General features: G+C 54.0%; 2 protein-coding genes across 38 annotated transcripts in view; both read left to right on the top strand.

Annotated features, from left to right (window-relative positions):
• Positions 1-21,377, top strand: part of LOC136994709 (butyrophilin subfamily 1 member A1-like) — a 77,113-nt gene that overhangs the window by 8,419 nt on the left and 47,317 nt on the right. For 15 of the 37 annotated variants that reach the window (XR_010886653.1, XM_067313678.1, XM_067313687.1 and 12 more), the window contains 19 exons: positions 97-117; positions 760-780; positions 1,426-1,446; positions 1,790-1,810; positions 2,154-2,174; positions 2,517-2,537; positions 3,186-3,206; positions 3,849-3,869; positions 4,513-4,533; positions 5,177-5,197; positions 5,842-5,862; positions 6,508-6,528; positions 7,172-7,192; positions 7,838-7,858; positions 8,505-8,525; positions 18,723-18,743; positions 19,388-19,408; positions 20,051-20,071; positions 20,776-20,796. Coding sequence is in view for 36 of the 37 variants with exons in the window: in XM_067313678.1 (XP_067169779.1) it covers positions 97-117; positions 760-780; positions 1,426-1,446; positions 1,790-1,810; positions 2,154-2,174; positions 2,517-2,537; positions 3,186-3,206; positions 3,849-3,869; positions 4,513-4,533; positions 5,177-5,197; positions 5,842-5,862; positions 6,508-6,528; positions 7,172-7,192; positions 7,838-7,858; positions 8,505-8,525; positions 18,723-18,743; positions 19,388-19,408; positions 20,051-20,071; positions 20,776-20,796 (399 nt within the window). In the remaining variant the exon portion in view is untranslated. Of the gene's footprint in view, positions 1-96; positions 118-759; positions 781-1,425; positions 1,447-1,789; positions 1,811-2,153; positions 2,175-2,516; positions 2,538-3,185; positions 3,207-3,848; positions 3,870-4,512; positions 4,534-5,176; positions 5,198-5,841; positions 5,863-6,507; positions 6,529-7,171; positions 7,193-7,837; positions 7,859-8,504; positions 8,526-13,583; positions 13,898-14,072; positions 14,106-15,043; positions 15,161-15,714; positions 16,063-16,942; positions 17,225-17,546; positions 17,664-18,426; positions 18,448-18,722; positions 18,744-19,387; positions 19,409-20,050; positions 20,072-20,775; positions 20,797-21,377 lie in introns of those variants that run through there. The other 22 variants (XM_067313682.1, XM_067313700.1, XM_067313698.1 and 19 more) reach the window with 15 other exon arrangements.
• On the top strand, positions 8,532-11,078 carry LOC136994737 (butyrophilin subfamily 1 member A1-like). Its single transcript, XM_067313852.1, has 5 exons — positions 8,532-8,656; positions 8,877-8,897; positions 9,306-9,326; positions 9,590-9,622; positions 9,943-11,078. The coding sequence occupies exons 2-5, from the start codon at positions 8,888-8,890 to the stop codon at positions 10,617-10,619; spliced, it is 741 nt and encodes a 246-aa protein (XP_067169953.1). The 5' UTR covers positions 8,532-8,656; positions 8,877-8,887; the 3' UTR covers positions 10,620-11,078.

Genomic DNA, 21,377 nt, shown 5'->3' with positions numbered 1-21,377 from the left:
GAACGCAGAGAGCAGGGCCTGCCCCTTCCAGAGTTGCTTGTGCTGCCAAAGGCAGGTCCCCTGCTAATCTCCTCTTCCTTCTGCTTTTCTTTTTAGAGAAATTGTCCAGAGGTCTGGGTGAGTAGTATTTCTGCATTTCCACTTCTGAAATGTTTCCACAATGTTGTGTCGTTGGGATGGATACTGGCTTGATGCTTTTTGCGTGTTGTCTGAAGCAATGATTTGGGTTACAACATGCCTGGCTGACGTGGGGGGTTGTGTGTGCCCATGAAGCACAGGGGTGCACTCGGCTGGTCCCAGGACATGTTGTGGGAGTGTCTGTGCATTAGGTGTTCCCTGAGTCTGGGGGAGAGAAATAAAATGAGGGGAGCACAGCCATCCGCAGTGATGCCTTCTCCTGTGGTTGTCCCTCGGGGATGGGAAGCTCTGTGGTGCATGGCCTCTTCCTTTTCTTTTGCTTTTCAGAGGAAGAGTGCAGAGGGATGAGGGAGTCTTCTTCCTCCATATCCAGTTCAAAAAGCTTTCTAGAGCTGCGTGCTTGGGATGGACACTGGCTTGTTGGTTTTGCTTATTGCCTGGGAGCTTGAAGAGTGCGAGGGCTTAGTGGCCTGCGCATGTCTGTGCATTGCCCATTCCCTGGGTATGGGAAGGGAAAGGGGGGAAGAACGCAGAGAGCAGGGCCTGCCCCTTCCACAGTTGCTTGTGTTGCCAAAGAAAGGTCCCTTGCTAATCTCCTCTTTCTTCTGCTTTTCTTTGTAGAGGAACAGTCCAGAGATCTGGGTGAGTAATCTTTCTGCATTTCCACTTCTGAAACCTTTCCACAGTGTTGTGTCGTTGGGATGGAGACTGGCTTGATGCTATTTGCGTCTTGTGTGACGCAATGATTTGGAATACAAGAAGGCCTGGCTGAGGTGGGGGGTTGTGTGTGCCCATGGAGTGCTGGGGTGCAGTGGGCTGGTCCCAGGGCATGTTCTGGGAGTGTCTGTGCATTAGCTGTTCTCTGGGTCTGGGGGAGAGAAATAAAATGAGGGGAGCACAACCATCCGCAGTGATGCCTTCTCCTGTGGTTGTCCCTTGGGGATGGGAATCTCTGTGGCGCATGGCCTCTTCCTTTTCCTTTGCTTTTCCGAGAAAGAGTGCAGAGAGATGAGGGAGACTTCTTCCTCCAAATCCAGTTTAAGAAAAAGCTTTCTAGAGCTGTGTGCCTGGGATGGACACTGGCTTGTTGGTTTTGCTTATTGCCTGAGAGCTTGAAGAGTGCGAGGGTTTAGTGGCCTGCGAGTGTCTGTGCATTGCCCGTTCCCTGGGTCCGGGAAGGGAAAGGGGGGAAGAACGCAGAGAGCAGGGCCTGCCCCTTCCAGATTGCTTGTGCTCCCAAAGGCAGGTACCCTGCTAATGTATTCTTCCTTCTCCTTTTCTTTTTAGGGAAAGTGCTCATCCTTCAAAGTGAGTCGTCTTTCCGCATTTCCACTTCTGAAACCTTTCCACAGTGTTGTGTCTTTGGGATGGACACTGGCTTGATGCTTTTTGCGTGTTGTCTGAAGCAATGATTTGGGTTACAAGAAGGCCTGGCTGAAGTGGGGGGTTGTGTGTGCCCATGGAGCACTGGGGTGCAGTAGGCTGGTCCCAGGGCATGTTCTGGGAGTGTCTGTGCATTAGCTGTTCCCTGGGTATGGGAAGGAAAAGGAGGGAAGAACGCAGAGAGCAGGGCCTGCCCCTTCCAGAGTTGCTTGTGCTGCCAAAGGCAGGTCCCCTGCTAATCTCCTCTTCCTTTTGATTTTGCTTTTAGAGGAACAGTCCAGAGATCTGGGTGAGTCGTCTTTCTGCATTTCCACTTCTGAAAGCTTTCCACAGTGTTGTGTCGTTGGGATGGAGACTGGCTTGATGCTTTTTGCGTGTTGTCTGAAGCAATGATTTGGGTTACAAGAAGGCCTGGCTGAGGTGGGGGGTTGTGTGTGCCCATGGAGCAGAGGGGTGCAGTAGGCTGGTCCCAGGGCATGTTGTGGGAGTGTCTGTGCATTAGCTGTTCCCTGGGTATGGGAAGGAAAAGGAGTGAAGAACGCATAGAGCAGGGCCTGCCCCTTCCAGAGTTGCTTGTGCTGCCAAAGGCAGGTCCCCTGCTAATCTCCTCTTCCTTCTCCTTTTCTTTTTAGGGAAACAGTCCAGTGTTCTGGGTGAGTCGTCTTTCTGCATTTCCACTTCTGACAGCTTTCCACAGTGTTGTGTCGTTGGGATGGAGACTGGCTTGATGCTTTTTGCGTGTTGTCTGAAGCAATGATTTGGGTTACAAGAAGGCCTGGCTGAGGTGGGGGGTTGTGTGTGCCCATGGAGCAGAGGGGTGCAGTAGGCTGGTCCCAGGGCATGTTGTGGGAGTGTCTGTGCATTAGCTGTTCCCTGGGTATGGGAAGGAAAAGGGGGGAAGAACGCAGAGAGCAGGGCCTGCCCCTTCCAGATTGCTTGTGCTGCCAAAGGCAGGTCCCTTGCTAATGTCCTCTTCCTTCTGCTTTTCTTTGTAGAGGAGCAGTCCAGTGTTCTGGGTGAGTCGTCTTTCTGCATTTCCACTTCTGACAGCTTTCCACAGTGTTGTGTCGTTGGGATGGAGACTGGCTTGATGCTTTTTGCGTGTTGTCTGAAGCAATGATTTGGGTTAGAACAAGGCCTGGCTGAAGTGGGGGGTTGTGTGTGCCCATGGAGCAGATGGGTGCAGTAGGCTGGTCCCAGGGCATGTTCTGGGAGTGTCTGTGCATTACCTGTTCCCTAGGTTTGCGGGAGAGAAATAAAATGAGGGGAGCACAACCATCTGCAGTGATGCCTTCTCCTGTGTTTGTATTTTGGGGATGGGAATCTCTGTGGTGCATGGCCTCTTCCTTTTGCTCTGCTTTTCATAGAAAGAGTTCAGAGAGATGAGGGAGTCTTCTTCCTCCATATCCAGTTCTAAAAAAGCTTTCTAGAGCTGTGTGCCTGGGATGGACACTGGCTTGTTGGTTTGGGTTATTGCCTGAGAGCTTGAAGAGTGCGAGGGCTTAGTGCCCTGCGCGTCTCTGTGCATTGCCCGTTCCTTGGGTATGGGAAGGAAAAGGGGGGGGGAAGAACTCAGAGAGCAGGGCCTGCCCCTTCCACAGTTGCTTGTGCTCCCAAAGGTAGGTACCCTGCTAATCTCCTCTTCCTTCTCCTTTTCTTTTTAGGAAAATTGTTCAGCTTTCTGGGTGAGTCGTTTTTCCCGATTTCCCCTTCCGAAACCCTTCCACAGTGTTGTGTCATTGGGATGGAGACTGGCTTGATGCTTTTTTTGTCTTGTGTGAGGAAATGATTTGGGTTACAACAAAGCCTGGCTGAGGTGGTGGGTTGTGTGTGCCCATGGAGCACCGGAGTGCAGTAGGCTGGTCCCAGGGCATGTTGTGGGAGTGTCTGTGCCTTACCTGTTCCCTAGGTTTGCGGGAGAGAAATAAAATGAGGGAAGCATAGCCATCCCCAGGGATGCCTTCTCCTGCAGTAATCCGTCAGGGATGGGAATCTCTGTGGCACATGGCCTCTTCCTTTTGCTCTGCTTTTCATAGAAAGAGTGCAGAGGGTTGAGGGAGTCTTCTTCCTCCATATCCAGTTCAAAAAAAGCTTTCTATAGCTGCGTGCCTGGGATGGACACTGGCTTGTTGGTTTTGCTTATTTCCTGAGAGCTTGAAGAGTGCGAGGGCTTAGTGGCCTGCACGTCTCTGTTCATTGCCCGTTCCCTGGGTACGGGAAGAAAAAGGGGGAAGAATGCAGAGAGCAGGGCCTGACCCTTCCAGATTGCTTGTGCTGCCAAAGGCAGGTCCCCTGCTAATCTCCCATTCCTTCTGCTTTTTTTTTAGGGAAACTGTACAGTGTTCTGGGTGAGTCATTTTTCTGCATTTCCACTTCTGACAGCTTTCCACAGTGTTGTGTCGTTGGGATGGAGACTGGCTTGATGCTTTTTGCGTGTTGTCTGAAGCAATGATTTGGGTTAGAACAAGGCCTGGCTGAGGTGGGGGGTTGTGTGTGCCCATGGAGCAGAGGGGTGCAGTAGGCTGGTCCCAGGGCATGTTGTGGGCATGTCTGTGCATTAGCTGTTCAAGAGGTCTGGGGGAGAGAAGTAAAATGAGGGGAGCACAGCCATCCCCAGTGATGCCTTCTCCTGTGGTTGTCCCTCGGGGATGGGAAGCTCTGCTGCACATGGCCTCTTCCTTTTCCTTTGCTTTTCCGAGAAAGAGTGCAGAGAGATGAGGGAGACTTCTTCCTCCAAATCCATTTAAGAAAAGCTTTCCAGAGCTGTGCCCCAGGGATGGACACTGGCTTGTTGGTTTTGCTTATTTCCTGGGAGCTTGAAGAGTGCGAGGGCTTAGTGCCCTGCGTGTGTCTGTGCATTGTCCGTTCCCTGGGTATGGGAAGGGAAAGGAGGGAAGAACGCAGAGAGCAGGGCCTGGCCTCCCAGAGTTGCTTGTGCTGCCAAAGGCAGGTCCCCTGCTAATCTCCCATTCCTTCTGCTTTTCTTTTTAGGGGAACAGTCCAGAGATCTGGGTGAGTCGTCTTTCTGCATTCCCACTTCTGAAACCTTTCCACAGTGTTGTGTCGTTGGGACGGAGACTGGCTTGATGCTTTTTGCGTGTTGTCTGAAGCAATGATTTGGGTTACAAGAAGGCCTGGCTGAGGTGGGGGGTTGTGTGTGCCCATGGAGCAGAGGGGTGCAGTAGGCTGGTCCCAGGGCATGTTCTGGGAGTGTCTCTGCATTAGGTGTTCCCTGGGTCTGGGGGAGAAAAACAAAACCAGGGGAGCACGGCCATCCCCATGGATGCCTTCTCCTGTGGTTGTCCCTCGGGGATGGGAAGCTCTGCTGCACATGGCGTCTTCCTTTTCCTTTGCTTTTCAGAGAAAGAGTGCAGAGGGATGAGGGAGTCTTCTTCCTCCATATCCACTTCAAAAAGCTTTCTAGAGCTGTGTGCCTGCGATGGACACTGGCTTGTTGGTTTTGCTTATTGCCTGAGAGCTTGAAGAGTGCGAGGGCTTAGTGGCCTGAGTGTCTCTGTGCATTGCCCATTCCCCGGGTACAGGAAGGGAAAGGGGGGAAGAACGCAGAGAGCAGGGCCTGCCCCTTCCAGAGTTGCTTGTGCTGCCAAAGGAAGGTCCCCTGCTAATCTCCTCTTCCTTCTGCTTTTCTTTGTAGAGGAGCAGTCCAGTGTTCTGGGTGAGTCGTCTTTCTGCATTTCCACTTCTGACAGCTTTCCACAGTGTTGTGTCGTTGGGATGGAGACTGGCTTGATGCTTTTTGCGTGTTGTCTGAAGCAATGATTTGGGTTACAAGAAGGCCTGGCTGAGGTGGGGGGTTGTGTGTGCCCATCGATCACCGGGGTGCAGTAGGCTGGTCCCAGGGCATGTTCTGGGAGTGTCTGTGCATTAGCTGTTCAAGAGGTCTGCGGGAAAGAAATAAAATGAGGGGAGCACAGCCACCCCCATGGATGCCTTCTCCTGTGGTTGTCCCTCGGGGATGGGAAGCTCTGCTGCACATGGCCTCTTCCTTTTCCTTTGCCCTTCAAAGAAAGTGTGCAGAGAGATGAGGGAGTCTTTTTTCTCCAAATCCATTTAAGAAAAGCTTTCTAGAGCCGTGTGCCTGGGATGGACACTGGCTTGTTGGTTTTGCTTATTTCCTGAGAGCTTTAAGAGTGCGAGGGCTTAGTGGCCTGAGCGTCTCTGTGCATTGCCCATTCCCTGGGTATGGGAAGGAAAAGGGGGGAAGAACGCAGAGAGCAGGGCCTGCCCCTTCCAGAGTTTCTTGTGCTGCCAAAGGCAGGTCCCCTCCTAATCTCCTCTTCCTTCTGCTTTTCTTTTTAGAGACAGTGTTCAGCTTTCTGGGTGAGTCGTTTTTCTGCATTTCCACTTCAGAAACCCTACCACAGTGTTGTGTCGTTGGGATGGAGACTGGCTTGATGCTTTTTGCGTGTTGTCTGAAGCAATGATTTGGGTTACAAGAAGGCCTGGCTGAGGTGGGGGGTTGTGTGTGTCCATGGAGCACCGGGGTGCAGTAGGCTGGTCCCAGGGCACGTTCTGGGAGTGTCTGTGCTTTAGCTGTTCCCTGGGTCTGGGGGGGGGAAATAAAATGAGGCCAGGACAGCCATCCGCAGTGATGCCTTCTCCTGTGGTTGTCCATTGGGGATGGGAATCTCTGTGGCGCATGGCCTCTTTCTTTTCCTTGGCTTTTCAAGGAAAGAGTGCAGAGGGATGAGGGAGTCTTCTTCCTCCAAATCTAGTTCAAAAAAAGCTTTCTAGAGCTGTGTGCCTGGGATGGAAAATGGCTTGTTGGCTTTGCTTATTTTCTGAGAGCTTGAAGAGTGTGAGGGCTTAGTGCCCTGCGCGTCTCTGTGCATTGCCCGTTCCCTGGGTCCGGGAAGGGAAAGGGGGGAAGAACGCAGAGAGCAGGGCCTGCCCCTTCCAGAGTTGCTTGTGCTGCCAAAAGCAGGTCCCCTGCTAATCTCCTCTTCCTTCTGCTTTTCTTTTTAGGGAAACAGTCCAGAGATCTGGGTGAGTCATCTTTCTCCATTTCCACTTCTGAAACCTTTCCACAGTGTTGTGTCATTGGGATGGAGACTGGCTTGATGCTTTTTGCGTGTTGTCTGAAGCAATGATTTGGGTTACAACAAGACCTGTCTGAGGTGGGGGGTTGTGTGTGCCTACGGAGCACCGGGATGCAGTGGGCTGGTCCCAGGGCATGTTCTGGGAGTGTCTGTGCATTACCTGTTCCCTGGGTCTGGGGGAGAGAAATAAAATGAGGGGAGCACAGCCATCCGCAGTGATGCCTTCTCCTGTGCTTGTCCCTCGGTGATGGGAAGCTCTGTGGTGCATGGCCTCTTCCTTTTTCTTTGCCCTTCAAAGAAAGAGTGCAGAGAGATGAGGGAGTCTTCTTCCTCCAAATCCAGTTAAGAAAAGCTTTTTAGAGCTGTGCCCCTGGGATGGACACTGGCTTGTTGGTTTTGCTTATTTCCTGAGAGCTTGAAGAGTGCGAGGGCTTAGTGACCTGCGTGTGTCTGTGCATTGCCTGTTCCCTGGTTATGGGAAGGGAAAGGGGGGAAGAATGCAGAGAACAGGGCCTGGCCTCCCAGAGTTGCTTGTGCTGCCAAAGGCAGGTCCCCTGCTAATCTCCCATTCCTTCTGCTTTTCTTTTTAGGGGAACAGTCCAGAGATCTGGGTGAGTCGTCTTTCTGCATTCCCACTTCTGACAGCTTTCCACAGTGTTGTGTCGTTGGGATGGAGACTGGCTTGATGCTTTTTGCGTGTTGTCTGAAGCAATGATTTGGGTTACAAGAAGGCCTGGCTGAGGTGGTGGGTTGTGTGTGCCCATGGAGCACTGGGGTGCAGTAGGCTGGTCCCAGGGCATGTTCTGGGAGTGTCTCTGCATTAGGTGTTCCCTGGGTCTGGGGGAGAGAAATAAAATGAGGCGAGCACAGCCATCCCCATGGATGCCTTCTCCTGTGGTTCTCTGTCAGGAATGGGAATCTCTGTGGCGCATGGCCTCTTCCTTTTCCTTTGCTTTTCAGAGCAACACTGCAGAGAGATGAGGGAGTCTTCTTCCTCCATATCCAGTTCAAAAAAAGCTTTCTAGAGCTGTGTGCCTGGGATGGACACTGGCTTGTTGGTTTTGCTTATTTCCTGAGAGCTTGAAGAGTGCGAGGGCTTAGTGGCCTGAGCGTCTCTGTGCATTGCCCATTCCCCGGGTACAGGAAGGGAAAGGGGGGAAGAACGCAGAGAGCAGGGCCTGCCCCTTCCAGAGTTTCTTGTGCTGCCAAAGGCAGGTCCCCTCCTAATCTCCTCTTCCTTCTGCTTTTCTTTGTAGTGGAACTGTCCAGTGTTATGGGTGAGTCACCTTTGTGCATTTCCACTTCTGACAGCTTTCCACAGTGTTGTGTCGTTGGGATGGAGACTGGCTTGATGTTTTTTGCGTGTTGTCTGAAGCAATGATTTGGGTTACAAGAAGGCCTGGCTGAGGCGGGGGTTTGTGTGTGCCCATGGAGCACCGGGGTGCACTCGGCTGGTCCCAGGGCATGTTCTGGGAGTGTCTGTGCATTAGCTGTTCCCTGGGTATAGGGGAGAGAAAGAAAACCAGGGGAGCAGAACCATCCCCTTGGATGCCTTCTCCTGCGGTTCTCCGTTGGGGATGGGAAGCTCTGTGGCGCATGGCCTCTTCCTTTTCCTTTCTTTTCCGAGAAAGAGTGCAGAGAGATCAGGGAGTCTTCTTCCTCCATATCCACTTCAAAAACCTTTCTGGAGCTGTGCCCCTGGGATGGACACTGGCTTCTTGGTTTTGCTTATTTCCTGAGAGCTTGAAGAGTGCGAGGGCTTAGTGGCCTGCGCTTGTCTGTGCATTGCCCATTCCCTGGGTCCGGGAAGGAAAAGGGGGGGGGGAAGAACGCAGAGAGCAGGGCCTGCCCCTTCCAGACTTGCTTGTGCTGCCAAAGGCAGGTCCCCTCCTAATCTCCTCTTCCTTCTGCTTTTATTTTTAGAGCAACTGTCCAGAGGTCTGGGTGAGTCGTCTTTCCGCATTTCCACTTCTGACAGCTTTCCACAGTGTTGTGTCGTTGGGATGGAGACTGGCTTGATGCTTTTTGCGTGTTGTCTGAAGCAATGATTTGGGTTACAACAAGGCCTGTCTGAGGTGGGGCATTGTCTGTGCCTATGGAGCACCGGGGTGCAGTAGGCTGGTCCCAGGGCATGTTGTGGGAGTGTCTGTGCATTAGCTGTTCCCTGGGTATGGGGGAGAGAAATAAAATCCTCAGGGGGTCAGAACCATCTCCAGCAATGCCTTCTCCTGGAGTCATATCTTGGGGATGGGAAGCTCCTCTGCTGATGACTCTTCATTTTCTCTTGCTTTTCAGAGGCAAAGACCATGGAGCTGAGTGAGTCTCTTTTTCCTGGTTCCACTTGTAAAACCCCTGCAAAAATCTGGTCCCTCCTGAATAGAGGTAGCTTTTCCTGACGGTTGTCCCAAGTTCAGGGCTTTCCAAGCAAGGTGTCAGTCTTCCAGACTGAGCCCCCAAAGCTCTGTCCTGAGTGAGGATGAACTCGGGAGTTTCTGGGAAGCCCTTGAGCTGTTTTTCGTGGCTGCTGCTGAGGGTCTGGGAGGAGGCAGGCTGGTACGGAGCCATTCTGCGGGAGTACACACTCTTTTCACATTAGCCAGCCCTCAAAACAGAAGGGATTTTAGTGCACAGGAGCCACACCCAAGCTCTCTCCCCTCCTGAGGGAGCAGCCTTGGCAGGAGAAGACCCTGCTCTGATCACATGTTGCTTTTGGTGTTTTTCCAGGAGAACAAGCTGCAGAACTGGGTGAGTCTCCCTGCGCGCGAGCTCTGGTCACCGAGCTGAGCCTTTGCCCAGGCTCCGGGTGCTCAGCCCTTTCCCTCTTTGCCCGTCCTCTGCAGCAGTGCAGTGGCTGGGCCCTGGGGAAACCCCAGTGTGATGTGCAGGGAACTGTGGCCACCGCTGGGTGACGAGAACAGGGCTGGACCCTGTCGCCTGCCCATGTCCACAGTGTGTCCCTGCCTGGGGACAGGCTGTGTGTTGTAACCGGCTCTCGTCTTTCCTTGCAGCGTGGAGAAGACTCGTTTTGCCTATATACAAAGGTAAAGCCATTTTGTTGTTTAATCCTCTGCCCTTTCTTTCCTCCTAGGGGTATCACGCTCTTTTTCTTTGTGTGCATGGGGGGCAATGGGTCTGGGCAGTGCAGGGGCAGTGCTGGGCAGTCCCTGTCCTCAGGCAGTGCATGGCTGGGCAGAACTTGTACCTTGCACCATGAACTTGAGGGCCTCAGTCCTTGTTTCTCCTGGGTGGAAGAAGGTGCCACGTCTCCACCTCAGCAGGGCAGACCCTTCCCCAGAGAGGTGAAAGCCTGCCCAGGGCTGAGCCTCTGCCCTTGACACTCTGACTCTTCTTGTGCCTGCAGAGGAGGTTTCCCTGGATCCAGACACAGCTCATCCCCAGCTCATCCTGTCTGAGGACTGCAGAAGCGTGAGATGGGGAGAGACACGGCAGAACCTTCCGAACTCCCACAAGAGATTCAATTCTTCACTCTGTGTGCTGGGTCGTGAGGTGTTCACTGCGGGGAGGCACTGGTGGGAGGTGGAGGTGCAGGTGGGTGCTGAGCTACACTGGGCCGTGGGGGTGGCCAGGGAGTCGTTGAGGAGGAAGGGACCTATTAAGCTGAGCCCTGACAAAGGGATCTGGGCTGTGCAGTACTGGAAGGGAAAGTTTGAGGCTCTCACATCCCCTCCCACCCCCCTGTCCTTGTCCCCAGTCCCCAAGAGGATCTGGGTGTGTCTGGATTGCACAGGAGGGCAGGTGACATTTGTCAGTGCTGATAATGGGGCCGAGATCTACACGTTCCAGTCATTCCCTTTGGTTTGGGGGAGGATCCGCCCTTGGTTTTGTGTGGAAAAAGGAGCAGTGTGGCTGGGCCCCAGCAACAGCACTCCCCACACACACGCACCTCACCCCACCTCATCTCCAGCCTCAGAGGCCTCCTGTCCTTCCCCAGATGCTCCTTCTGCTCCCCTCCTTGCTCCTGCAGCAGCAGATGGTCAGCTCAGCTCTGCCCAAACCCAGGGAGCAGGCAGTGGCTGAGGGGGACAGGGGCTCTTTGGGGCTCCATTCCTCGTCCTGGAGAAGGGAAGGAGGTTTGGGAGGCTCTGAGGAGGGTGAGAGGCCCTGCCTGAATCGCCCAGGTGTCCTGGCCTCTCCCCTGCACTGTGCTGCCTTTGCTGGGGCACAAACCCTGCTCTCTCGCCCACTGGCACCTCTCGGGGCCGTGCACGTGAGCCCAGGAAGGAGCAGAGGCTCTGCCCCAGCTCTCCACCTTCCTCTCCCCTCCGTCACACTGGCCTTGCACCAGCAGTTCAATGGACTCTGCTGGCACGAGGTGCCCAGAGTCCCCCAGCTGCCTGGGTTTCCTTGACATGTGCTTGGAGCTGAATGGGGTGAGGGTGTCTGGGCTCTTATTTCTCTCGCGCTCTGTCCTGCCAAGCTGCTGTTCAGCAGAACTGTGGTCAATAAAGGATTGCACACGAACGTGAAGGCGAGGCAGTGGGGTCTCCCAGTGCTTTTCTTTGTCATGGAATCTTTCCTCGCTGTGAAAGAGTTTTGCAACTGGAGTGCAGAAGATTTGGGAGCCAGAGGCAGCCGTTCTCGCCAGGTGCTGCTGCTGCTGCACTCCAGGGCTGCGGGCACCCACCAGGGCTTTCGTGCTGTATATGGACCCTCCGACACCTTTTGGGGTGGGTACAGGCCTCCCTGCCCTGGCCTGGGTTGGGTATGGGCCCCTCCTGCTCAGGGAAGGGACAGTGGAGACAGCAGGGGACATGTCACCCCCAGCGCTGTGAGGTCCCTAACGAGCGCAGGGCACAGGGCAAACAGTTCTCCGTCACCTTTAAGATTCTATTTAATTCTTAAATGTTGATAACGTCTCCTTATAGCCATGCTATCAGCATAAGTATTACTTCTTTAAGTAGCCAACTAGCAGACTAGCCCCTTGCTCTCTCACTGTCCAGTTCTGCCCAGTCTCTCGTCTTTCTCACTTCATCTTCTAATGATCAAATATTCATGACACGAGCTGTCTGCCCATGAGAGGTTAATGGGCAGACAGGGACAGTGGACAGGCTGGAGCGAGCCCAGCAGCGGCCACCAAGCTGGTGGGGCTGGAGGTCCGGATGGATGGGCAGAGGCTGAGGGTGGTGGCTTTGTCCAGCGTGGACAGGAGACAGCAAAGGGGGATTGAATCGCTGTCTGCCACTGCCTAATGGGGTTGTAGAGCAGCTGGAGCCAGGCTTTTGGAGGCACCCAGCAACAGGATGAAAGGCAACAGGCAGAATTTGCAAGATTCTGATTAAACATAAGGGAGGAAGTAATCCCCTTCATCCTGAGGATGGTCAAATATGGGGACAGAGGCATGGGAGATCTCCGTCTTTGGAGATATTTAGAACTTGGTGGGACACAGAACTGAGCAACCTGATCTAGGCTTGAAGGCAGAAGACTTGTCCTAGTCAAAGAGATTTTTTTCCTCCTGGCATTGGTGGGTAGGAAGCAGCTTACATCTTGATTTCGTGTTCCTTTGGGATCCTTGGAAAAGTATCAGCTGTTTCTTTGCAGTAGATACCCTGCATCTACCATACAACCGAGCCTGGATACTTTGTGTTACTCTGTTTCCAGTAATACCAGTGAACCCAGCGGGACTGGGAAAGTAAGTATGTGGAAACCAGCATTTTCAAAATAAGCTTTTGCAAGAATAAAAGTCATCCTAGTGATTTCCAAATTTCCAGCACAAGCTGACCTTCAAAGAAGCCTTCCCTTCAGAAGCACTCTCTGCTCTTTCATTATTTCGCTGCCTTTGATTTTAGAGGCTTTTTTCCCAGAAGGAAGTTTAGAAAGTGCCTTGCTAATTTGCCTGTGGTGAGACATGGACCATGCAAGATTTGGGAAGGGAGAAGTGCTGGCAAAAAACCTTAGTCACAGTTTAGAATGACTGAGGTTGTGTTCCATTTTTTCTCCTTTGCTTCTTGAAGTAGTTGCAACAAGCCCAAACTGCAGGTCAAATCTTGAGGACACAGTGCATTTCTTCTTGCAAGTTCAAATTCTGCTGGGACACCACTTGATTGTCTCTCAGGGCCAAAACCTCCTGGCTGTGACACTGGGACTCTGTGCACCTGTGAGAGGGAGCCCTGGACTGTCTGCAGGGATCTCCTGGAGACAGGCATGGACCTCCCAAGGCCGGGCAGCAATGCAGGAGCGTGTGTTCATGCTGGGACTCTGCCTCCTGGTCTTCCCAGGGACCTTCCGCCTCAACCACTCCGCTTGTGATCCCAGCACCCAAGTGGTGGGAATTTTCCTCAACTCTGAGGCAGGTGAGAAGAAGTGACTCCATCCCTCCAGCTGCCTCTCAAGGGCCTAAAAGGGACCTGGCAGCAGCGGGATTTGAACCCATGCCTCCAAAGAGACTGGAGCCTTAATCCTAATCCAGCACTTTAGACCGCTCGGCCACACTCCCCTGGTGAGGGAGGCTTTCCTTGCTACAGAATACAGAGCCAAGGAAAGTTGGGGGATTGCGCCAAACTTATTCTGGGATCTTTTAAGGGGATTGTGGGAAAGTGCAGAGCTGATGAGGGGATGTTTAGGGGAAGGACCAAAGGTGGGGAAAGGGAGGGATCAACATGCACTGTGCAGGAGCAAATGTGGGGGAAACGTGGGGGAAGTGGGATAAACGAGGCTCAGGAGGGTTGACCTGCTCGTCCTGCCTTGGGCCAGGTGTGCGCTGTGCTGGTGACGGCCCTGCTGTGGAAGCTGCTGGCAGAACGGACGCTGCGTTGACACGGGCACCGCTGTGCTATGCGCTGCCGCCGCGGCCACGACGGCGCAACATGCCCCAAGCTGCTGCTGCTGCTGCCGCTCTTCCCTGCCCGGCCATCGCCGCCCGCTTGGAATTGCCGCTGCCGGCGGCTCAGCGTGGCCGGATCCTGCGCGGCCGCGGCGGGGGAGGCCCCGGGCAGCGCCGCGCCGTGCTGCTTTCGCTTTCGCTTTCGGGCTCGCTCCCGCTCGGGCGCAACCCTGGCGGCAGGGATTCGCCTGGCGACCGGTGACGACAGAGGCGCACCGCGCCGCCATTGGCTGCCTCTTTCCGCCTTCGCGCTGCTCCTGGCGCCCCGCAGCTCTTGGGCGGCGGCGCGGGGGCTGGTGTTGGTTCCAGAGCCGAAGAACACCCTGCTCCTCCTCATCCCTGTGGTGCTGGCTGCTGTCCTCACTGCCATCGTGGCGGCTGCCGGCTTCGTGGTCCGGAAGAAGAGCTCAAGCTCTTCTGCCGTCCGGCCGTCGGTGGGCGCTGGGCTGGTGGTGGGTGTGGAGCGGGGAGGAAGGTGAGACACGGGGTCTGTGGGGTGCCGGGTGCTGGGCGAGGGAGGCGCGGGGAGCCCTGGGGTGGGAGCAGGGCTGTTCTGGAGGACACGTGAGCCGTGCTGGGAACTGTGGCTTAGCCCCTTGCCGATTGCTGCCGGGAAGCGGCTTCAGCTGATGCCTGCCTCGTCTTTGCAGGGAGAACAGAGAAGGGCTACAAACCCGCAGCAGGTGAGTGAGTGGAGGCAGGCCCATGGCCCGCCTGCCGCCGAGCAGCACCTCTTGTTCCTAGCAGCAGTGCTGGAGTTTCTCAGTCCAGACAGCTGCGTAGAAAAGCTGCTTTCTCTCTTTAGAAGCAAAGAGCAGCATTTTGGGCGGTGTAGTTTTCAAAAGTCTGCTCCTGCCCTGCCGTCCCTGCTCCTGGCTTTGAGTGCTCTTGTCCTTTGCTTTTGCCCGTGGCCTGGGTGGTGGGGCTGGGCACTGGCTCAGTTCCGTGGCAGCCCCCTGCCCCCGGGGGAGGCTGGTGAGGGAGCGTGGGGCAGTGTGTGGGGCTGCAGAGCTCACATGCAGCTGGGGATCTTGCCAGGTAGGTGGGTGCAGTTCCATGTTGACCTTGAACAGCCATTTCCTCCTTGGTCAGGAGCTGCAATGGCCCTGCCCATGCTGCCGTTTCTGCTGGGGGAAAGGAGTGGGGTGTGTGGGGTGGGTGTTGTGCTGGGGTCTGGACAAGGAAGGGAGACTTTGACTGTGGAAGGAACTGTGAGAATTGTGCTCTGCGAGGCCCTGAGCAGCCTGGGCACGTTCCTCTCCCCAGGCAGCTCCCGGGTTGCTGTCACCTGTGACACCACCTGTGTGAGACTGTCGCAGGGAGGCTCCCGGTCCATGACTGCAGCTCTGGGCTCTGCTACTCTCCTCCGCAGGCAGAAATGCAAGCCATGGTGTTGCCCCCTTCCCTCCATCCAAGCCTCATCTTGCTCCCTGCTCAGCCTAACTCGCCCCCTTGGCTGCCTGCTCCCACTTTGTGAAGTGAGGGGTTTGTGTTGGCTGCGTGTTCATGGTGGGCATTTGGTGGGATTTCTGGAGTGTCTGTGTCCTGGAGAAGTGCTGCCCCTTGGCTCCAGCTACCCCTCCGTTCCCCTCATTTTTCCTTTCCCCTCCGTCTTCTCCAGGTAGAGCCTCAGGGGAGATGCGGTTTCTCTTGGGCTCTGGCTGCTCCAGCCTCGCCAACCATCCGTGGGGCGTCCTGTGTTATCTTGTGACTCTCCATGTTCTCCATCTGGGATCAGGTAGGAATGCCGTGACCCGTGTCGGGTGGTGCAGGGCTGACATGGGCCTTGCCCAGCTGTGTCTGCCAGATGTGTGTCCCTGTGCCCAGGCACCTGTGTCAGTTGGGAGAGGGGAGGAGGTGGCAGGGAGGCGATGTGAGCCTGGAGCACAGCCCCGGTTGTGGTTTCATTTTCCCCTCTTGTTCTTCTGTGGAGGCTGTGCATTGGCTGGGCTAGATTTTCAGTCCTGTTCTTTAAGACCTTCTTGAACTCTATGTTTATGGAGAGTTCCTGCTCTTTGAACATGATCAGCAGGAGGAGGAGAGCCCTTTACAGGCTGATGCCAACTCCGGAGGGGGCGGGAGGATCTTTCCAGGAAAACTCATTCTCCTTCACATCTTCCCACTCCCTCCCCGAGTTTCTCTAGTGTCTTTGCTTTTCCCTTCTGATGCTACAATGCCTGCACCCAACCACTCACACAAAACTCATCCCCCTTTCATGCAGATCATTCAAGTCATGTCTGCAAAAGCTCAGTGTCTGTCTGCTTTTCCTCTGTGTCCTTCTCCATTTCACAGCCCAGCTGAAGGTGGTGGGACCAGGCCACCCTGTCACTGCCACCGTGGGGCAGAGCATTGTGCTGCCCTGTCAGCTCTCCCCCAGCTTGAATGCGCAGAGCATGGCTGTCAGGTGGATCCGGCGCCACAAAACCGAAACAGTGCATCAGTACGAGGATGGAGAGGACCTGTATGTGGAACAGATGAGAGAATATCAAGGGAGGACAGTATTGTCTCATGATGGCCTCAGCAGAGGAAGCCTGGACTTGCAAATTGTCAGTGTCAGACCCTCCGATGATGGAACGTACATCTGCACTGTTCAAGATGCTGCTGGTTATGCAGAAGCTATAGTGGAACTGGAAGTGGCAGGTGTGTTGGTGGCTCAGCTGCCATTTCCACCTTAGCTGCATTTCCATGCTGGTAGTTTTGGACAAGGCCACTAAGTACAGCTTACTCAAAAGGGGTATGAAAATGCTCCCCCAGGGAATGGGGGAATTGCCAGTGCATCGAGGGAGTGGGTGCTCTATGGCTGAAAGAGAAGAGCCTTTGAAACAGGAGGAGGCCAAGAGGGCTCTTCCCTTCAGCATCTGAACCCATGCCCAGGAGGGAGCACGTCTTGCATGAGCAGGTCCTTGGTGGCCTGTGTGGGTGTTGCATGGATGGGATTGTATTGCTGGAATCTGCTGTGTCTCTGGGTGTCTTTTTCATGGTGTTGTGAGGCACTAGACACAGGCTGAAGCTTGAGACAGGCTGCTGAGCAGCTGCTTTGGCACAGAGCCTGACTTGTGACCTGTGCAGAGGATTGAACCAAATTTCATGACTGGAGTGGGGAGGAGAGCTCTTTCCAGGTCCAGCTAGTTGGGATCTTTGTTTTGGGTTTGCTTTTTGTGCAACAGAGACCTGACTCGTTGCCAGAAAATGTCTGGGGTTAACTAAACAAGTGTGGGTGCTCGGACAGGGCCTTGGGATGCTGACAGCTCATGAGCCCGGTCTTCCTCTGCTGTGGAGGATGACAGGAGATTTAGGGCTGTTGGCACTTTGTGCAGGGACCTGAAGGTGCTGATGCACCTGAAGTGGGTGGTTCTTGTGTGCGTAGCACCCTGGGTGAGTGAATGCCTGGTCCTGCAGCCCCTTCTGGACTTAGCTGGACAGGGATGTGGATGGTATCTACACAGAGCACAGGAAAGTACTTCCCCTTTGAACTGGATGCTCTCGGTCCTCAACCCAGGATACCTCCTTTTCATCCCAGCCATAGGCTCTTCCCCACTCGTCTCGCTGGAGGGTTACCAGGGCGGAGGGATCCAGGTGGTGTGTCGATCGTCTGGCTGGTTCCCGGAGCCTGAGGTGCTGTGGAAGGATCCTGGGGGGCAACATCTCCCCTCGGTCTCTCAGAGACATTCGCATGATGAGAGGGGCCTGTTTGAAATACAACACGGCCTGAGTGTGACGGGGGAGGCAGACGGGGACTTGTCGTGTGTGGTGAGGAACAGCCGCCTTGGCCAAGAGAAGGAGTCGTCTCTGCACATATCAGGTGAGTTCCCTGCAGTGGCACTCGGGGAATGGGGGGAGAACGTCCCCTTCGGAGCTGTGTGGAGGGGAGATGAATGGCAGCGGTGGTGCTGAGTGGTGAGAGAGAGAGAGGAACTCAGTGGAGAGGGACCCCATGGGAACAGTTGGAGCCCTCCTCTGCCCTGGAGCACAGCTGCACCCAGCTGCACTTTTCTGGATTCTGGTTTTCTTTCTTCTTTTCTTCTTTTCTTCTTTTCTTCTTTTTTATTTTTAGTCATGTGGGAAACATGGGGTTTTCCTCAGGCCTTGAAGTGTAAAATGAGCTTTTCCTTTTGCTTTCTTAGCTCCCTTTTTCCATGATGCCCATCCCTGGAAGGTGGCTCTGGCTATGATGCTGGTGGCTCTGTTAGTGCTGATACCTGGTCTAATTCTCTTCAGTGTACATCTGTTAAAGAAGACAGGTAAATTCCTAACGGGGCAAGGGAGGAACCATCTAGTTGCAAAGGGATGTTGTTTAGAGGGGTGAAGAGCGGAGGCATGAGGCCGTGATGGAGCTGGAGGCCCTGACCCCCCTCTGCTAAGGTGCAAAGGGAGCTCCCCCTGGGTATCACGGCTGTGTTTGCAGCCTGCCTTCAGCGTGCTGAGAACCCAACTTGGCCTCCCGGCAGAAGGCAGGGGGACAAAGCGGGAGGAGAGGGAGCATGGCTTTGGACCAGGAGTTGTGGGAAAATCCCCCTTGTGCTGAGAGCTGCTCTAGCAGCGTCCCAGCTGAGTTTGCCAGCAGGCTGACACGGCAGGGGAGATGTTGCGTGTTGGTGTGCAGCCTGGGAAAGCACATGGCCAGGGTGTCGTGAGCGGCTCTTACACTGGTACTGATGCACAAACCTTGCAAATACACCACACTCACTTGAATTCATCTTCATATACAGTTGTCCAAGAAGGGAGGGTGACTGGGCTTCTTCCATTTCCGTGTATTGATTGTTAAGGAAAGGGGCTAAGTCTGATCCTGCACAGTTGTGAGCTGCTGCTGTGGAATAAGTAGGGAGAGTTTGAAGAGTGCGAGGGCTTAGTGGCCTGTGAGTGTCTGGACATTGCCCGTTCCCTGGGTATGGGAAAGAAAAGGGGGGAACAATGCAGAGAGCAGGGCCTGGCTTCCCAGAGTTGCTTGTGCTCCCAAAGGCACGTCCCCTGCTAATGTCCTCTTCCTTTTGCTTTTCATTTTAGAGCAACAGTCCAGTGATCTGGGTGAGTTGTCTTTCTGCATTTCCACTTCTGAAACCTTTCCACAGTGTTGTGTTCTTGACATGGACACTGCCTTGATGGGTTTTTTTATTGCCTGGGATCTTAAAGAGTGTGAGGGCTTAGTGCCCTGGGAGTGACTGTGCATTGCCCGTTGCCTGGGTACGGGAAGGAAAAGGGGGGAAGAACGCAGAGAGCAGGGCCTGCCCCTTCCAGAGTTGCTTGTGCTGCCAAAGGCAGGTCCCCTGCTAATCTCCTCTTCCTTTTGATTTTGCTTTTAGAGGAACAGTCCAGAGATCTGGGTGAGTCGTCTTTCTGCATTTCCACTTCTGAAACCCTTCCACAGTGTTGTGTCGTTGGGATGGAGACTGGCTTGATGCTTTTTGCGTGTTGTCTGAAGCAATGATTTGGGTTACAAGAAGGCCTGGCTGAAGCGGGGGGTTGTGTGTGCCCATGGAGCAGAGGGGTGCAGTGGGCTGGTCCCAGGGCATGTTCTGGGAGTGTCTGTGCATTAGCTGTTCCCTGGGTCTGGGGGAGAAAAATAAAATGAGGAGAGCACAGCCATCTGCAGTGATGCCTTCTCCTGTGGTTGTATTTTGGGGACTGGGAAGCTCTGTGGCGCATGGCCTCTTCCTTTTCCTTTGCTTTTCCGAGAAAGAGTGCAGAGAGATGAGGGAGTCTTCTTCCTCCATATCCACTTCAAAAAGCTTTCTAGAGCTGTGTGCCTGCGATGGACACTGGCTTGTTGGTTTTGGTTATTGCCTGAGAGCTTGAAGAGTGCGAGGGCTTAGTGTCCTATGAGTGTCTGTGCATTGCCCATTCCCTGGTTATGGGAAGGGAAAGGGGGGAAGAACTCAGAGAGCAGGGCCTGCCCCTTCCAGAGTTTCTTGTGCTCACAAAGGCAGGTACCCTGCTAATCTCCTCTTCCTTCTCCTTTTCTTTTTAGGGAAAGTGTTCATCTTTCTGGGTGAGTTGTTTTTCTGCATTTCCACTTCTGAAGCATTTCCACAATGTTGTGTCGTTGGGATGGAGACTGGCTTGATGCTTTTTGCGTATTGTCTGAAGCAATGATTTGGGTTACAACAAGACCTGTCTGAGGTGGGGGGTTGTGTGTGCCCATGGAGCAGAGGGGTGCAGTAGGCTGGTCCCAGGGCATGTTGTGGGAGTGTCTGTGCATTACCTGTTCGCTGGTCTGGGGAGGAAAAATAAAACGAGGGGAGAACAGGCATCCACAGTGATGCCTTCTCCTGTGGTTGTCTGTCGGCGATGGGAAGCTCTGTGGCACATGGCCTCTTCCTTTTCCTTAGCTTTTTAGGGAAAGAGTGCAGAGGGATGAGGGAGTCTTCTTCCTCCATATCCAGTTCAAAAAGCTTTCTAGAGCTGTGCCCCTGGGATGGACACTGGCTTGTTGGTTTGGGTTATTGCCTGAGAGTTTGAAGAGTGCGAGGGCTTAGTGGCCTGCGAGTGTCTGTGCATTGCCCGTTCCCTGGGTCCGGGAAGGGAAAGGAGGGAAGAACGCAGAGAGCAGGGCCTGCCCCTTCCAGATTTGCTTGCGCTGGTAAAGGCAGGTCCCCTCCTAATCTCCCATTCCTTCTCCTTTTCTTTTTAGAGGAACGGTCCAGAGATCTGGGTGAGTCATCTTTCCACACTTCCACTTCTGAAACCCTTCCACAGTGTTGTGTCGTTGGGATGGAGACTGGCTTGATGCTTTTTGCATGTTGTCTGAAGCAATGATTTGGGTTACAAGAAGGCCTGGCTGAGGTGGGGGGTTGTGTATGCCCATGGAGCACTGGGGTGCAGTAGGCTGGTCCCAGGGCATGTTGTGGGAGTGTCTGTGCATTAGGTGTTCTCTGGGTCTGGGGGAGAGAAATAAAATGAGGGGAGGACAGCCATCCCCATGGATGCCTTCTCCTGTGGTTATCCGTCAGGGATGGGAATCTCTGTGGCGCATGACCTCTTCCTTTTCCTTTGCTTTTCAGAGCAACAGTGCAGAGAGATGAGGGAGTCTTCTTCCTCCATATCCAGTTCAAAAAGCTTTCTAGAGCTGTGCCCCAGGGATGGACACTCGCTTGTTGGTTTTGCTTATTGCCCAGGAAAGGATTTGGGTTAAATAAAGCTGAGTTTGAGCCTGAGGTTTGTCCATGTCCCCAGCATGGGGATGCAGCAGGCTGGGGTCAGGACCTGCCCTGCAAGTGTCTGTGCATTAGCTGTTCCCTGGTTATGGGAAGGGAAAGGGGGGAAGAACGCAGAGAGCAGGGCCTGCCCCTTCCAGACTTGCTTGTGCTGCCAAAGGCAGGTCCCCTGCTAATCTCCTCTTCCTTCTTTTCTTTTTAGAGAAACTGTCCAGAGGTCTGGGTGAGTCGTCTTTCTGCATTTCCACTTCTGAAACCTTTCCACACTGTTGTGTCATTGGGATGGAGACTGGCTTGATGATTTTGCGTGTTGTCTGAAGCAATGATTTGGGTTACAAGAAGGCCTGGCTGAGGTGGGGGGTTGTGTGTGCCCACGGAGCACAGGGGTGCAGTAGGCTGGTCCCAGGGCATGTTCTGGGAGTGTCTGTGCATCACCTATTCTCTGGGTCTGGGAGAGAAAAATAAAATGATGGGAGCACAGCCATCCCCAGGGATGCCTTCTCCTGTGGTTGTCCATTGGGGATGGGAATCTCTGTGGCGCATGGCCTCTTCCTTTTCCTTTGCCCTTCAAAGAAAGAGTGCAGAGAGATGAGGGAGTCTTCTTCCTCCAAATCCAGTTAAGAAAAGCTTTCTAGAGCTGTGTGCCTGGGATGGACACGGGCTTGTTGGTTTTGCTTATTGCCTGAGAGCTTGAAGAGTGTGAGGGTTTAGTGGCCTGCGAGTGTCTGTGCATTGCCCGTTCCCTGGGTCCGGGAAGGGAAAGGGGGGAAGAACGCAGAGAGCAGGGCCTGCCCCTTCCAGAGT

This window comes from Apteryx mantelli, chromosome 32 (genome assembly GCF_036417845.1).
Source record: "Apteryx mantelli isolate bAptMan1 chromosome 32, bAptMan1.hap1, whole genome shotgun sequence".
In the NCBI taxonomy this organism is placed as follows: Eukaryota; Metazoa; Chordata; class Aves; order Apterygiformes; family Apterygidae; genus Apteryx; species Apteryx mantelli.
This window is presented reverse-complemented; position numbering and strand designations above follow the sequence as displayed.